The sequence below is a fragment of the Miniopterus natalensis genome, chromosome 16, assembly GCF_054644295.1.
Source record: "Miniopterus natalensis isolate mMinNat1 chromosome 16, mMinNat1.hap1, whole genome shotgun sequence".
Classification (NCBI taxonomy): domain Eukaryota; kingdom Metazoa; phylum Chordata; class Mammalia; order Chiroptera; family Miniopteridae; genus Miniopterus; species Miniopterus natalensis.
This window is the reverse complement of record NC_142096.1, coordinates 5,055,906-5,072,717: the sequence shown is the minus strand read 5'-3', so window position 1 is coordinate 5,072,717 and position 16,812 is coordinate 5,055,906. Positions and strand designations below refer to the sequence as shown.

Genomic DNA, 16,812 nt, shown 5'->3' with positions numbered 1-16,812 from the left:
CCCGTTTGCTGAATTTATTTAAACAAATCAATTTAGAAATATCATAGAATTAAACAAAACGTCTGACATGTAAACTTACTGCCATGTTCCTGAAACAGATGTTAACACCTGATAAGAGTTAATAATCGATTGTTAGGAAAGCTGTCCATTAATAAGGCCAGTCTTCAGCAAAACTAAAACCATTTTGTTTCTTTAGCTTTCCTAGACCGACAATGCAATACTATCAAACCACAATCAAATATAATAAAGACAACATTGGATGGATAGATCAGTACCATTGGTTACAGCTAAACAGTTTCATTCTTGGCGCCACATAAAAACAAGCCAATCACATCAAATAAATCATGGCTTTTTTTCTTTATCACAATTCACTAAGTGATGTTAATTATGGTCCTTGTCAAACACGTTTGGTAAAGGCTATTTACAGTGTACATGGCTGAGCATGCACTATTTATAGTTACAAAGATACCTGCCAGTTTAGTACAATAGTTACACAGTGCCTGAAAATGGTGAAACAGCTCACACAGCATTTAAATCAATACAGTTTCAAGCAGGAAACGTTCCTTATTTGACCATGATTGCAATAATTACATGAAAATTCTTATAAAAACACGAATCCCCTTCAAGAAATTGATGCATATTCTACGCACTACAGGTTAAGGCAGTAAAAAAATGTATTCCTGATAACTGGAGGTCTTGACAATGTCAATTAAAGCTGTCTGACTCTAGCTGTTCATTCTCCATCATATACTCAGAGTTCTGTCTGTAGAACTAGTTTGTGAAAGATTTCATTTTTATAGTCAAAAAAGTGTTCGTAATGAAGAGATGGCGCTGGAAAACAAGTAACTGCTAGGGAAAGAAAAAACAGAAGTTGCATTTTGCCTGAAAGTTTTCAAATCATAAACAAGAGCATTCTTTGAGTCTCATCTTTAAAAGTATTGAACAAGTACATATAGTTTACCATTCTTAATTTAAAATACATGGTACTTTGAACAATTCAAGTAATGTAAGACTATCAAAAATAAGTTCATACGCCGTGTCAACTGCATTTTCAATGTTTTAATTAAGAATTTTAAAAACTGTAAACTAAACCATGACAGTTTAGTTAAATAAATGATGACTTTTTATTTGCACTTGTGATTCCTTTAATACAATTTGCTACCAACAAATATGTAAAGATATGGCAGATTATGCATTTGATCAAAGCACTTTAAGCATAAAACAGATTCAAATGGTGTAAGTTCTGTGCATAAGATCCAGGAAGCTGCCTACGGACTTGCAGGCACCTCTCTCTAATCAGCATCCTTACTCTTCGGCTGCAGATGAGACAGGGCATGATCTGTTGTAAACAGGGCACTGCTGTAAAACCAGGATAATATTCTTAAATTAAGATCGTTCTCATTAAATTGAAAAGACTTTCCCCAAGTGTCTTCCAGCTTGTAGTATATTCTGCTGACCTCTTAATTTCATAAATTAACTCTCCTTTGATTCCATTTTTATGGTCGTTGTTCACAGTTTTGTTTTAAAAATTGGTTTAAATTTATATAAAACTCTGTACATGTTCACAAATTATTGCATAAACAGCATAATCTTCAAGACAGTGTTTGCAAACACATGTCCAATTCAGGAAAAGAAAATTCACGTTTCCCGCCTGGCTTTTTTCTTCTTTTTTATCTGTTTGGGAGATTCCCAGCTAGTTTCAGACTTGGCTGAAAGAGGAACGAAAACAAAACAAACAAAAAAACGGAGAAAAAGTTAGGAGGATAGTAAATACTGCTATGTATCAAAAATAGTAGTATCAATGAAAACATGCTTCGAAACCCACCAAGAATGCCTTAGATTTTATGTTTTAACTTTTCAAGTTCTAGTTACATGTCTTAGGTTATTCTATGTCTGCCTTCCTCTTTTTCTTTCAATTCCAATGTATTATTTGGTTTAACCAGCTGGATGACATTTTACCAGTTTTGACCTAGGAAAATGATCCTTTAATATGGCTCAAGCTAAGTAAAAAAAGTGAAAATGGGTCAAATGGACATTAAAGGTAGATGAGGGAGAAGAGGGGGAGAGGAAAGTACAAAACAATCTGCCCTGGCCGATGTGGCTCAGTGGGTTGGGCACTATCCTGTGCACCAAAAGGTTGCTGGTTCAATTCCCGGTCAGGGACATGCCCAGGTGTGGTCTTGATCCCTGGCAGGAGGCCTGCAGGAGGCAGCCAATGGATGTTCCCTTCTCATATCCATGTTTCCCTTTCTCTCTCCCTCTCCCTTCCTCTCTCTAGAAAAAAAAGAAAAGAAGAAAAGGAACATGTGCACCCTAAAAGGACGGACCAGGGGACAAGGGCAGGTACCGAGTCCTCCTCAGGGCACATCCTTGGCCACCTATTCTCACCTGGAGTGATTTCAGCTCCTTGGCCCTCACAACTGAGTCTGTAAGGCTCCACAGAATTGAGCCTTTACAAAGAAAGGACAGGCTGGTCTATGATCAGAAGTCTAAATGGCTTAGGCTTCTAAGATTGTAACACTTATAAACAGTACAGAGAACACACAAAAGAACCCAAAATGAGATGACTTACTTTGTGAAGGAGGCACACTATTTTGCTTAGTATTTGACTTGGATTTATCTGACTCTTGTAGCATCGGTGGCACTTGGGAAGAGCTCTTGTCAGAATCACTTTTTGATAAAATAATAGATGGCACGGTAGAAACAGCAGGTGGAAGAGTCTTGACAGGCTATTTACGAATACAATTATTTTAGATTTTTGTAAGAAATTTCAAATAAAATTAAATATCATAACAAACAGGCTGTTTAGCAGAAAGTAAATAAAAAGATGGTGTCCAGAAGTAGCACAACTCATGCCTGCCCTCTAGTGACATAACCAAATATATCTTTACTTACAAATAAGGCCGAGACAAAAATGGATGAAGGTTTAAAATGACAGAATGTTTACTGAATCTCAAATAGGAGTAAATAATTTTCATTAACTCTTATATTTTCTTATAAATTGCATAATTTTGTATTTGATAGCAATTCAATGGTTCTGTCCACTTCCCACCAACTCTTAACTCAAAACATTTTCATGTGAAAGACAAGAAAAGGGCTAATTTCAGAGCTATCAGTAGGCAATACCCCCCTTCTCAGAGGTAGCGATACCTCAAACAGCAGCAGCAGCAGCTTCAGTTTCCTACTCAAGGAAAAGAGATGACCCCACACAAAAGCTGACTACGGCTGCTAGTTCTGCCAATAAAGTAACTTAAACTCAGGTCCAAATCTGAGTTTCATCCAGTCTGGTGTGAAATCATAATGTTTAGGGCCTGGACTCCTGAGCCTTGCTTCTCCTCAACTGATGAGCAGAAAGGAGTTAAACAAACTGAGTTGTCTCACTGAGGCATGTTAATGAACTGTCAAAGCCAGGTAATAAAAGAGTCTCCAATATTTGGAGTGCCCCGAGACTTTAATAGATGAGTAGGAGATCATCCCACCCTTGAGATTTACCTGTGATTGTTATTTTGAATGTAGAGAAAAGGTTAAGTAATGGTTCCCTTGCCCTTTGTTCTTCCAAGCTTCATGGATTCAAGCAAGCACAATGGGAAAGGAAACAAAAGGAGGGAGCCCTGTGCACCTAGATAACGGCTGGGCTTCTTTCTTCCTGCTGCAGGTATCTGAAGCTGCATTTTTATTGTTCCATTCAGTTTTCTTAATGTTCCCCGTATTCATTTCATACCCCAAAGTTTTATTCCTTATTTTTAATCTCCTTTCCTCCTCTGTTCTCTCACTTATTTATCTACGTTAAATCACAAAAAAACTCAAATATTCTTTATAAGATGGCTTCTGAAAATAACAAGCAAAACATCAAAACGTCAAAGGACCCTCTGTAGTCCTACTATTAAACCTATGAGTGTACTGAGATGCATCCTTTTATCTCAAAGTACTCTCAGGGAAAGAAAAGCATCGAATCCAAGTAGAAAAAATGGTTTAAGATTTTGTTTTAGTACAACACGGTTACAGATTCTTTCTCTTAGTGGTAACCCAGGTTCTTGTCTAAAGCTGTTTCACGAAGCATGTAAGGTCCCCAAAGGCAGAGGTATTGTTTCCTTTGTTCTCTGACATATCCTCAGAACCTAAGTGTGTGGCATATAGTTCCCAATAAATTTTTGTGAATGAGTAAATACATGAACTGTGCAACCCCAGTAGGAGTTTGAGAGGTTGGACCATAGTCATATCATGTGCATGCTTTGGGGGAAATGCAACCAGTCAAGTTTTCTCTAGGCTCTCTCTCAATCCCTGTATGCCTAGATATTTAATAAGAGAAAACACAGCCTAGCAGGTCTGGTTTTGCCATTGATAGTTATGTGACTTTGGAAAAGTTTATTCAACCTCTCTGACCTTATTTATTTACATAATGGGTCCTACCTTTCTCGTAGGGTTGTTGTAAGGAATGTATTATTTTGAGTATTTTAAATACTTAGCACAACACTTCAATACAATATTTATTATAATACAATTCTCAAGTCATCAAAATTTTATTCCTTAAGTATCAAAAAAATCACCTGGCTATTTTTGATGATTGCTTCTGCTGGATCACTAGTGCTTATTGTTTTCAAAGAAAACGCTTTTTCCTGTTTTGGACGGACTTTAGAGGTATTCACTGGAAGCTCTTCTCTAATCTCTTTTTCTAATTCTTCTGGGTCCTACAGAGAAAAGGTCTATTAGATGATATAAATCACCCATTTTTTACTAATTAAAATCTATTTGGTTTGTTGTACTGGACAGAAGATATTCCAAAAAAAATAATTTTAGCTCAGAAACTGTTCAAACAGCTTAACAGAGCACATACAAACAATTATTCAAAGGTTTATAATACATAGATATATTTGGAACATACATTCATCATCCCTGCTTTCCTCGGGTATTTAAATCAATTGTGAATTAAAAACACAATACACTCACATCTCAAAATGGGAACCATTCTAAATTTACTAAACCAACTCAAGTAGAATAAACTAGTATTTTTTTCTTTTAAGAAAAAGTACATAGTGGCCCTGGCTGGGTAGCTCTGTTGGTTAGCATGCTGTCCCAATACACTAAGGTTGCGGGTTTGATCTCTAGTCAGGGCGTGTACAAGAAGCAATCAACGATGCATAAATAAGTGGAACAAATTGATGTCTCTCTCAAAAAACAATAAAAAATAAAATAAAAAAGTGCACAGTGAATTACTTGATACTTTAACTTAGACTTTAGAACCAGCATTTCTCTTAATGACTTCCTTTAGAAACGAAAAATTTATATATAAATGCATTTTCTAGACAAATTAAGTTTACATAGTAGAAAGGACAGAGATAGAAATTTCAATTTTGGCCACCACACAGTCTATTTGTATAATCTCAACGACAAATCATTTAGTTTCTGCAAATCTTAGTTTCGCCAACTATAAAATTTGCTCTGATAATTTCTAAGGTCCTAACCAAGTTGTAACATTTCCATTCTTAGGCCTTCAGACTTAAAAGGTTGGGGGAAAAAAAAATTCTAAAGCACACTACATGTTAAGGTATGTGAAATAAGTATGAGCTAGAATATACTAAACAGGATCATCACTGTGAATTGTACTGTTCTTTAGCAAACTCATTTATAATGATAAACGGCCATTTTATTTTAAACAACTGGCTAAAGTATCTTGAAAGTTTTCTTCCAACACTGATATTCTATAAAACTGTTCAGAATGATAGTGAGTTTAGACAGCTATTCAAAATTTTGTTGTGAAATTAAGTTGAGCAAGTAGCTGTGGAAGTACGTATGCTAAGATACGCAATCTGTACAATGAGAAGGCATCAGCTGGTTCTATGCTAAGTTGAACTCAACGGTAAAAAACCCACAAACCACATACCAAAAACTAAACAGAACTTTATTGAAAAAAAAAGGAGAAATTCAGGAACTGCAATCATTTATGGGAAGGACAGTGTGCACATACTCGCACAGAACCTCATGGGTACCTATTCAAATGACGAAACTGAGGTTTGAAGGAAGGTCTGACTCTAAATCCTCTTATTCACTATATTTTAAAAAGTAGATCAAACTTTTTAAAAAAGGAATATCACCAAAATGCCAAAGGAACTTTCATAATTTAATGACCTTTTCCAATAAGTTGAAATTTATAGAATACATCAATCCCTCAAAATTACTTTTAAAAAGAACTCACCTAATCCACAAGCCAGAAAGGCCGTAATCGAGTCACAGAAATCCAGGCAGTTGGCTAAATGGATTTCAGACGGCATTGCTAACAAAGAATGGTTGTCTATAGCATTTCTCATCAGTCAGCTTAGCGAACAGGAAAAGTGCACCTATTACGGTTTTAGATTTTTATATCCATTGATCTTAGTCACATTAGCCTTAATGCCCACCAATTACTACTACAGAGAAAAAGCTAATAGTGATAATGAACTGGTATCATTTATGAAGGGCTGTGTCTCCCACAACAGTAAAGAACTAAAGGCCTGTTTCCTTAGAATGCCAGGCAGCCACTTCCTCCAGGACAGACCACCAGAGGGGAAGCCATGAGGACCATCCTCAAGGAGCTCTGCCGTCTCCTACACGCAGAGGAATGGAAACAATGATCCAACACGGCCGTGAGGAGGAGATAAGGTTCTCCTAAGTTGTAATGCAATGGTCACATGGTGCTTTCAAAAACAAATCCATGCATATTTCTAGTAACATGGTATGTGTGACATTAAAATATTTTTGTTTTCATCTATATTATAATCTAAAGATTTCCCCGAGAGGAAAGACCAAAGAAAAGAAAAGGAAAATGATGGAGCAACAGGAAGTTTCTGTTAGAAGCCAAACAGCAGGAAAGGATACGAAGTGGAAAAGTCAGTCAGTCAAGTGAAAGCCCCATGAGCTCTGACCACGCCTTTTCTCACTGTGCTGCTCCCATCTGCTAAATTCCAGTCACTCAAAGGGAATTTCTGTACGTGTGAAACACTGTATGTGCCTCCTCCATTTCAGCACAATATAAACCAAAACCCATCTGGACTCATTCAGAACTTTATTTACTTCTGGGTTTACAACTTGGATATAATTTTTTGGGGGGCAACAAAGGTTTTCTTACAGTATGTTGTATGAAATCTTTGAAACCTTCTGTGAATTTTCAAATAAACTTGATGTCTTCTACTGTGTCTTTTCCCTCTACACACTCTTGGCACCTGCCTGTTCTTTCCCCGCCTGGGCGCCCCCTACCTGTGCGGGGGAGCTGTCCTCGCCCTGCTTCCGCCTCCTCTTCTTCTTCTTCCTCGGCTTCCCGGAGGACAGGGCACCCTCGCCCTTTTCTTTATCGTCATCCGAGACCTGATGTGAAAAGCAAAAGTGCTAAAGTGGACCAATCAGTTTAGTCTTCATTTTTCAGAAAAGTATGATGAGGTAATTTCATTTATTAGGTTTAGTCTTTATTTTAAATACTAAATAAGAATTAGTAACAAGCAATAAAATGGATCTAAAATTATATCTTAATAAAGTAGGGAACTGCATTTTCCTACTATCTATGATTGACCACTTTTTCTTAAATCTTTCATTGTGAAGAACTGTGCAAATCTTGGTTTTAAAAAACTCACTGGAAAGGTAATTCTGTTTTATTTCAGAGTTTAAATGCAGAACTATTTGCATTAAAATTGAATTGGGCCCTGTTAAGAGGATGACAAGCTACAGAGTGGGACAAAATATTTGCAAACCACATATCCACCAAGGACTTGCATCTAGACTATATAAAGAACACTCAAAATTCAACAGTAAAAAAACTAGCAATCCAATTAGAAAATGTGCGAAGATATGAACAGACATTTCATGAAAGAAGACAGATGGCAAAGAAGCACATGGAAAGACGTTCAATATTATTAGCCATTAGGGAAATGCAGACTAAAAACGACATGCCTATCAGAATGGCTAAAATAAAAAAGAACTGGCCGGGTAGCTCAGCCAGTCAGAGCATCATCCCAATATGCCAAGGTTTCGGATTTGATCCCCAGTCAGGGCACATACAAGAATCAACCAATGATGCACAAATAAGTGAAACAACAAATGACGTTTCTCCCTCTTTCACTTCCTCTCCCTCTCTCTCTAAAATCAATTTTAAAAATTAAAGGAAAAAAAATAGTGACAACAGCAAGTGCTGGCAAGGATGCAGAGAAATTAGATCACTTGTGCATTCCCAGTGGGACTATAAAGTGATATAGCCGCCCGGAAAAACAGGCAGTTTCTTAAAATATTAAATATGAAGCTACCATACAACTCAGGGATTGTACTCGCAGGCATTTATTCCAGAGAAATGAAAACTTATATTCACATAAAAACTGATACATGAGTATGTACAGCAGCTTTATTCATAACACCACCAAACTGGAAAGAACCCAAATGTCCTTCAACAGGAGAGTGGTTAAATACAGGCATACCTCAAGATACTGCAGGTTCGGTTCCCGACCACCATTATTAAGCAAGTATCGCAATAAAGTGAACTGTAATCTTTTTGCTGGTGGAGGGTCTTGCCTTCAGTTTGCAAAGAAATGAAACATCTGTGAAGTGCAATAAAGCGAAGTGCAATAAAACGAGGTGTGCTGTAAATTGAGCAGACCATGGACTACCACTTGAAAGTAAAAAAGAAGCAACTAATGACACATATGACATCTGGAAGAGTCTTTAGAGAATTATGCTCAGTGAAAAAACAGTACCAAAAGGTTACATAATATGTAAATCTATATATAGAACATTCCTGAAATGACAATATTAGAGAGACAGAGAACAGATTAGTTACTACTGGTTGCTAGAGGCTTCAAAAGGGGGCAGAGATGGGAAGGAAGAGATGGCTACGAAGAGGGCAACCTGAGCTATCCTTGCAGTGATGGGAACGAGCTGTCTCTTGGCTGCATCCATGCCAATATCCTGCTTGTGATACTGAACTACAGTTTCCAAGATGTTACCACTGAGGGACATTGGGTAAAGGGTACAGGGGATCACTCTGTGTTATTTCTTACAAGTGAATGTGACTTTCTAAACATCTCAAAATAAAAGGCTCAATTAAAAAGTCGAATCTGAGAATGTCATTGAAAATAACATTCTGCATGACAAAAACAGTGAATTAGGACTGTTAAATTACTATTATTAGTATTGATATCTCTTCACATATAACACAGGTGAATTTTCTATGGAAAAGTGCCTTTTGTTTATTCTGCACAGGTGACAACCAAGATCCCTAGACTATCCTTATGGAAAGAGATGATATGGGTACCTGCTATTTCTCTGTTCAGCACCATAGTCATTAGGATGATTCTGGAGGTCTCATGAACCACCAAATAGTTTTAAAAAATTATTAACAGAAAGAAAAACAAAACAAAACGCTGTACAACTTAGCTAACTATAATCCAACCGTAAAAGAAAGGTAGTCCTGCACGGCAAAACACTATTTTTGTTCATGGGAAACAGGAGGAAATCAACTCCATACCATCTTTGAACTCAGATATTCCAAAAAACTTAAAATTCCTTTATACCCCTTCTCAACCCCATTCCCACACTACCCTAGGGGTCCATTATCATGAACGTCTTTTGTATTCACCTAATCAATTTTTCTATAAAGTTATGTCTCCCCACACACAAAATTTGCAAAACTGGCATCACTATTGTATTTTCTGTAACTTGCTCTTCATCATTCGTTGAGATTTTAGTAATATTGATATATTAATGTAGCTTTAAGTCATTTTAAAAAATCTGTCAATAGGCCACTGTACAAACAGACCACATTTTATTTATCCATTCCCCAACTAATGGGCATTTAGACGGCATTCCATTCTTGCTTAGAAATGTAAAAGATGGTCTCTGAATATACTCAAAGAACTGCTGTGATATGTGACAGCCTGTGCCACTCCGTGGTTCCACTGTTAAATTCTGATGATCAGGCATGCGGAAGTTCCAGTGAGAGAAACAGACTTTTAGTTGTACATTCACTAAACATTCAATAAGTATCAGAATGATTCCTGTATGCTAAGGTACTATATACTAGGAAGCTTTTTTAAAAAGTAGACTTTATTGTTTTTAGTAGTTTTAGGTTCACAGCAAAATTGAGCAGAAGGTAGAGATTTCCATATACCCCCTGCCTTCCACGTGCGCAGGCTCCCACCCAACTGCCAACATCCCTTCTGAGTGGCACGTTACAACTGATGAACCTACGCTGACACATGATCCCTCAAAGTCCACAGTTGACATTAGGGCTCACTCTCGGTGTTGTACATTCTATGGGTTTCAGTAAATGTATAGTGACATGGATCCACCATTACAGTATCATACAGATTAGTTCCACTGCCCCAAACACCCTCTGTGCTCTGCCCACTCACCCCTTTCCCCCAGCTCCTGGCAACTCTAGGAAAGCTTTTGTAGGTCCAATCTAAAATTCATTATTTCCCCCCCCCCCCAGGCTTTCATTTTACCCGGTAATGTTCCCCTCTACATTTATTTACACCCTTAGTAGTAAATCCCATTAGGACTTCTCCCTCTGGTCCCTGAAGATGAGAGGTACTACATAAATTAAAGGCTAACCCACAACCCACTTGTGCCTAAGGTTCCCCCACCCTTACTGCTAGGATCTTATTCTAGTAGTCACATCTCTCTCATTTATATTTAACTTTTGCTGACCCCTACACTAAAGTATCTCCTATCATTAAAATACAAAAACACCTCCTAACAAAACCCTTCCTGATACCACAGTTTGCTATCATCCACTACCTCCTCTCCATTCCTATCCAAACTTACTTAAAAACCTTATACTTGTCATTACTATAGCATGTCCCCCCAAAATGTATACACACACACTTTGAATAATTATAAAGGCAGTGTTTCATTTTCAAAATTGCGCTATCAGTTGTTAAAACGTGTATACATTTTGGGGGGGGGCACCCTGTATTTTTAACCCTCATTTACTCAATTACTGCAATATGGCTACTATTTCTAATGAACTGCTTTAAATTACCAATGAGCAAATATCTCGGCCGCTGTGATCCAGAACTCTCCTTTCCTCAGTCTCTTTCATGGGTTTTTATTTCTCCTTAAAAGTCAGGAGTTCCCCAAATTTCTATACTCATTCCACTCATTTGTTCAACTCTATAGATTTTTCCTAGATTCACTCACCCTCAAAGTTTTACCCACCATATACTGGCAACTTCCAAACACAAGTCTTTTCCCTAAGCTTTAACCTAGTATGACCGACTTCTCTTAGGCATAACTGCAAAACACCCCATATTTAACATATCCAAAACTGAACCACCACCTTTCCCCCAATTAATTAGCTTTGGCTTCTATATTCTCTCTGTTGGGAGCACCACTTCCACCTTCCCAATCGTCCAAGCTACAATCCTGGAAGCATTTTTGATGACTCTCCATTCAATTCTAATCACATGCTCTGTTGATTTCACTTCAATTTATTTTCAAACCTGTCCTCTACTCCATATACCATTCTTACCATTACTGTCCCGGGCTCCTAAACCACCTTTAAATTGGTCGTCCGTCCTGCCTTCATTCACATATGCCTCCACTCCTTTTCCTACATGGACGTTACATTCAAGGACTTCTGGAATCCTGTCCGTCTCCCTCTCCAATCTCATTTCCGTGTTTTCCATCACATTCTGCTCTTATCTCTAGGATGCCTTTGCTAAAACTCCCAAGTGCTTCCATAACCATTAACACATCCTGTGACACTGCTCTCATCTGCTGAGGTACCTGACCAGACTGCAGCTCCTTGAAGGCAGTAACTAAGTCTTAATCTTTGTTTCTCCACTAGCACAATACCTGACCCATGTTAGATGCTCAATTAACATTTGTTGAATATTAATGGTCCTATTACCTTTAGAGCCTCTGAGTTTTCACCCATATTCCTATAACCAACCATTAGCAAAGTTTGATCAGTACCTTTAGGTCTTTTGTAAATACCACTTCTTCCATTTATTTTTCAAAGCCATTGACTTAGTTCCTTATCTTCTAACCCAATTCATGGAATGATTTCTTTAATGCTTATCCTAAAAAGTACAAAAAGCCTCCCAAATTGGTCTTCTTGTCTTTCCACTATACCCAGCCTAATTTTTCCTAACCCTAGTGATGAGAAATTATCCCTAGTTTAAAAGCTGTCAACAGGTTCTCATTCTTTATAGAATTCCATAAAAATGTGGCCAGGTATATATACATTTCCTTTCACCTATTCATTCATTTTACTGAATGCCAAGCATGTTGTTAGAGCTACAAAAACAGAAACTGCATGGTCCCTTTCTTTAAGGAATGCAGCCCAGAAGGGGGAAGACATGTAAATAATCGATCCTATCACCAGTTCATTCCACGTATGTGTACTATTTACCTCTCCACCAAACCTGTCACTATTTGCCTGCCTTGGTGCCTTTTTCAAGACGTTCTCAGTCTTGTCTGCTACTATGAAGCCTTCCTTAATCTTTCATTGGAAACCAATTTACTCTTTTCTAAAACACATTAAGAGTTGGTAGGCTATTATAATAATTCTGGTAAGAGGACAGGAAATGGTGTTTGTTTTCTTATCAATGTCTAATAGTGATTTCCATATAGGGCCCTCAATAATTGGGGGGGGGGGGCCACAACAGTGATATGAAGGCATGCAGGAAAACAATGACTGAAGTACGTATGATCAGAATGCCTCCCTGAAGCAATCTGGATATAGTTATAATATGGATGGTATCCCCTAATAATTCTAACATTGGGTGTAAAGAAATAAGAGACCCGCCAATCCCTTTACTCACTTTTTGATCATCAGGAATTGGCTCCCGGGACTTTAGGAGTGAAGCTCTTTCTTCATCTACCCAATTCCCCCACTCTTCTGCTGGTGCATTCCAATCAGAGCTGGGGTCAGCAGAAGACAGACCATCTAAAATTTAACAGTGTGAATTAGGTAGCTATCGTTTCTGCCAAAAACTAATATACAAAAATTAAAATTCCTTATGTTGAACTAAGCTGTAATTTTAACTACTGTTCCTTCTCCCAAGCACATTTTAAAAGCTAGAAAAAAACCCAGTAACATGATGGTAAAAAAACCTTTGCCCAACTTCTACTGGGCACATCATAGGGCAATTTATGTGGAATTTCTAAGAAACTACAGAAAACTTATGAATTAACTATTTAATTCCATTCTCCCCACTTCCTTTGGTATCAGTCTCCTGAATTTGCTCTCTTTTCATTGTTTAGGTCTAATATGGTCTAAAACCTGGTCATTTCTCTGTCCTGATTATTACAACATTTTTTGTAATTGATTATTTTTCTAGGGTACAGAATTAGTCAATTTTTAACCACAGTACCAAAACTACACTCCCCACCTGTCATTTCCCCTATACTCCCTTCCTCACGAGCTTTTCAAGATTAGGTTCTTCTTTAAACTCACTAAGTCATGACAGAATGCTTGACCCCCCTTCCCCTCCTCTTTCAATACAAGTAGCTCTCAAAGTTAACCCTTCCATGCTCTCCCAGGATGTCCTACACACCTGCATATATACTCCTGTATATATCAACTTGCAGTCAGACTTATGTAGTCACAACTTATGGTCAGGCTTCACTTACACTGGTTTAAGATGACAAAGGTTAGACTTTATTTTTAAACAGGTAACAAGTCTAGAATCCTAATACTGCTTTATTGACAAATCCAGTCTTTTCCCACTAATGCCAAATGCTTCTTTAATCAAACACTAAATTCTTTCATACACATTTCAGTATGTTTCTGAAATTTCTATTCTATTCCACTGATCTATTCCTGGGATAGAGTCATACATAATAGAACTCTGGAATCCATTTTAGTATCTAGGAAAACAAACCTGCCAGCATTACTCTTATTTTCTTTGCTACTCTTAATTTTCTACATGAACTCTATTACAGTATTTTTGTTTAAAGGGAGGTATTATGACACGTCCTCATGAAGGCGTTAAAACCTATGTTTTCAAAGGGTATGGGAAATATGATCTGCGGAAAACCTCACAGAAAAAAAAAATCATGGACATAACTGTCTATACAGTATGATCCCAAATTTACACAAGGAAGAGATACAAAATAATACATAACAATAGATACGTCCTAACAGTGGAATTACAAGAATTTCGTCTTACTAAGCACTTACTATGTACTAGAACTTGAGCAAGGGAGGTACCAGAGAACCAAAGATCAGTATGACATAATCCCACCCGCCCCATGGAGCTCAGTCTGTCTACTCAGGGATGGAGAGAGGTAAGTAAGACAGACAGACAGACAGACCCTGTCGCACAGGGTGTGAAGAGTGGCTAAACCAGTAAAGGATGGGGAGACTGGAAGTGTAAGAAGATACAGCTGAGTGGAGGAAAAACATGGAGCGAGTGGTTACAAGTGTAAAATGTGTTCCAAAAATTAAGTCCCTTCCTGTATTTCGGAATTTACTAACATAAGCAGGCATCCTGAGCCTGTATTACAGACCATTAAAAGGTATGAGGTTAAGAAGGAGTTTACAGCCCTGGCCGGTGGCTCAGTTGGTTGGAGCGTCATCTGTACACCAACAGGTTTTGGGTTTAATTCCTGACTGGGCTGCGTATGGGAGGCAAGTGATCCACGTTTCTCTCCCTTCCTCTCTCTAAAACATACCCTCAGGTGATTTTAAAAAAGGGGACCTTTCAAACAATTCTACATATTTACATATGAATACTGCTCTTAATAACTATGCGATTTAATACTTAATAACTGTGGTTTCTGTTAAATTTCTTAACCATAATAGGCTATACATATGCTAACGTCATAGGATTGCTGAGAGGATTATATGAGATATATGTAAAGGAGTTTATAGCAATGCAGCAAGTGCTCAGTAAGTGGTAGTTATTGTTTTTACATCAGAAAACCAGTTTTTAAGCTATCAGGCATATACAATTAAGAATTTATTTTCCATAATCCTGATAAATCTCTCAAGATACACTGGTATGTATTAATGTAGAAATCATTTTTACAGGTATAAAGGAATCTAGTAGATGTCTAGAACCAACTGCTCATCTTACACCAAGCATTCATTAACAATACTGTTGGGAGATTTGAATGCCAAAGCTGTAACCTCACAAATAAGAAACCCAGATTTGGAAAATTGCTGTCCGCAAGCCAGATTTCTAAGGCCTCTTGCCAGATTAGAAACTTTATTTTCTTTTATTAAGAAAACAAGTTTAGGCAAGTGAATGGGCAATATGTTAACATATAAACTATTCTCTTAATAAATGTGGTATGTGGGGGTGGGGAATAAAAATCTAGTGAAGTACGTAGTAAATATATATATATATATATATATATTTAAAGGCTTAGATGGCCACAAAGTTTGGGGATTAACTGTACTGTGGTTTAATTTCTGTAAGAACATTAACAGAAGCATAATCTCCATTGGCTTTATAAAACTTTATTGGTGATTTTTCCATGTTTATTGATCTCAGGGTTTTTTGGTGTTTTTTTTAAATTAACTGGGATCAAATGAAACTACTTTAAAACAACAGATCAATCAACCTAAACCTAAAAACTGTCACCAGGAGACTTCTCAACACACAGTTCTTAAGATGCATGGGCCTAATGTGCTAATAAACTTCTTAGACAGAGTTTCCTTAAAACTGCACAGGATAGCTTCATTCAAAGTATAGGTCTCTTCATTTATAAATAGAGCAATTTCTTATTTCTCAAAATTCCATTAGTTTGCGAATGTCCTTTCGAGAACCGTATTAGCTGTCTTCAAAATAGTAAGCAATTTGTCTTTCCATTTAATTCGCTTGTGGAATAATGTTTTAGGTTTAAGCATCTCATAGCTAATCTCTATTTATCTCAGTAAGAAAATGGCTGTCAGCTGCTTCTTATGAGAACTTAATTCAGTATTAACGTTAATAAAACACATCCATTATGTTAGAAAGACATCCTCCAGTGTTTAAACACACAATACTAATTAACTCCAGAGCAAACTAATTTTTCCCCTGGAAGAAGATATCGACAACAGCACCACAGCACATGCTGAATATTTACTAGATTAGAACACTAGGCAGGTCTAAGTGCTTTATATGTATCACATCATTTAATCCTCTCAACAACTCTGTTGGGGGGGGAGAAGAACTACTATTTTTACAGATGAAACTGAGGCATAGAACCAACCCGTACCTGCCTAAGGGCAAAGGCAAAGAAGTGAGATTTGAGCCCAGGCAGTCCTCAGAGCTCATGCTCTTAACCCCTTCACTCTGTGGTGCCAACAGAAACACAGTTCTGTTTTTATAGCATTATGATGATGACGCTCTTTTATGGTCAAGATAATTGATAGACTAACATCTGCCCTTAAAAAATAAGGTGCTGTACTTTAGCATCTTAACCTTATATTCAAGTGCCTGGGTAGAATCAATGCCTTTTTGTCAGATAATGATGTCTATGCCTCAAACATCATTATATTAATGATGGGTCAATGTATTAATCATATTACACTGTTAAATGTAAAGCTAGTGTGTGTGTATATAGGTATGTATATATACACACACACACACACTTTGTGGATTAGTAATCTCAAATACTAAATCATGCCCTCTACAAATTTAGAAGGAACATGTAAATTCACGGAGTACCGAAATTAGCCACATTAAAGATGATAACACACAAAATGAAATTCAGAGGAAATGAGGTTTAGAGAGTAACTTTGGACTTAAAAGACTGCCAAATCAGCATTACACGCTTGAGAAAGGTGGTGCTCCTGAAACTTATTACTTTAAGTACAGAGCCATGTGGATATATGTTTTTTCAGTCTTTTATTTTAGC

The 16,812-nt window shown here is 37.3% G+C and overlaps 1 protein-coding gene across 2 annotated transcripts in view; it reads right to left on the bottom strand.

The window, feature by feature from the left end:
* MTDH (metadherin) overlaps positions 1-16,812 on the bottom strand; it is a 42,133-nt gene continuing 25,321 nt past the window's right edge. For both annotated transcript variants that reach the window (XM_087825293.1, XM_087825294.1), the window contains 5 exons: positions 12,786-12,910; positions 7,231-7,338; positions 4,548-4,688; positions 2,573-2,729; positions 1-1,709 (listed from right to left, as the gene is read on the bottom strand). In XM_087825293.1, coding sequence (XP_087681419.1) covers positions 1,639-1,709; positions 2,573-2,729; positions 4,548-4,688; positions 7,231-7,338; positions 12,786-12,910 — 602 coding nt within the window. In that variant the 3' untranslated portion in view covers positions 1-1,638. The remainder of the gene's footprint in view (positions 1,710-2,572; positions 2,730-4,547; positions 4,689-7,230; positions 7,339-12,785; positions 12,911-16,812) is intronic.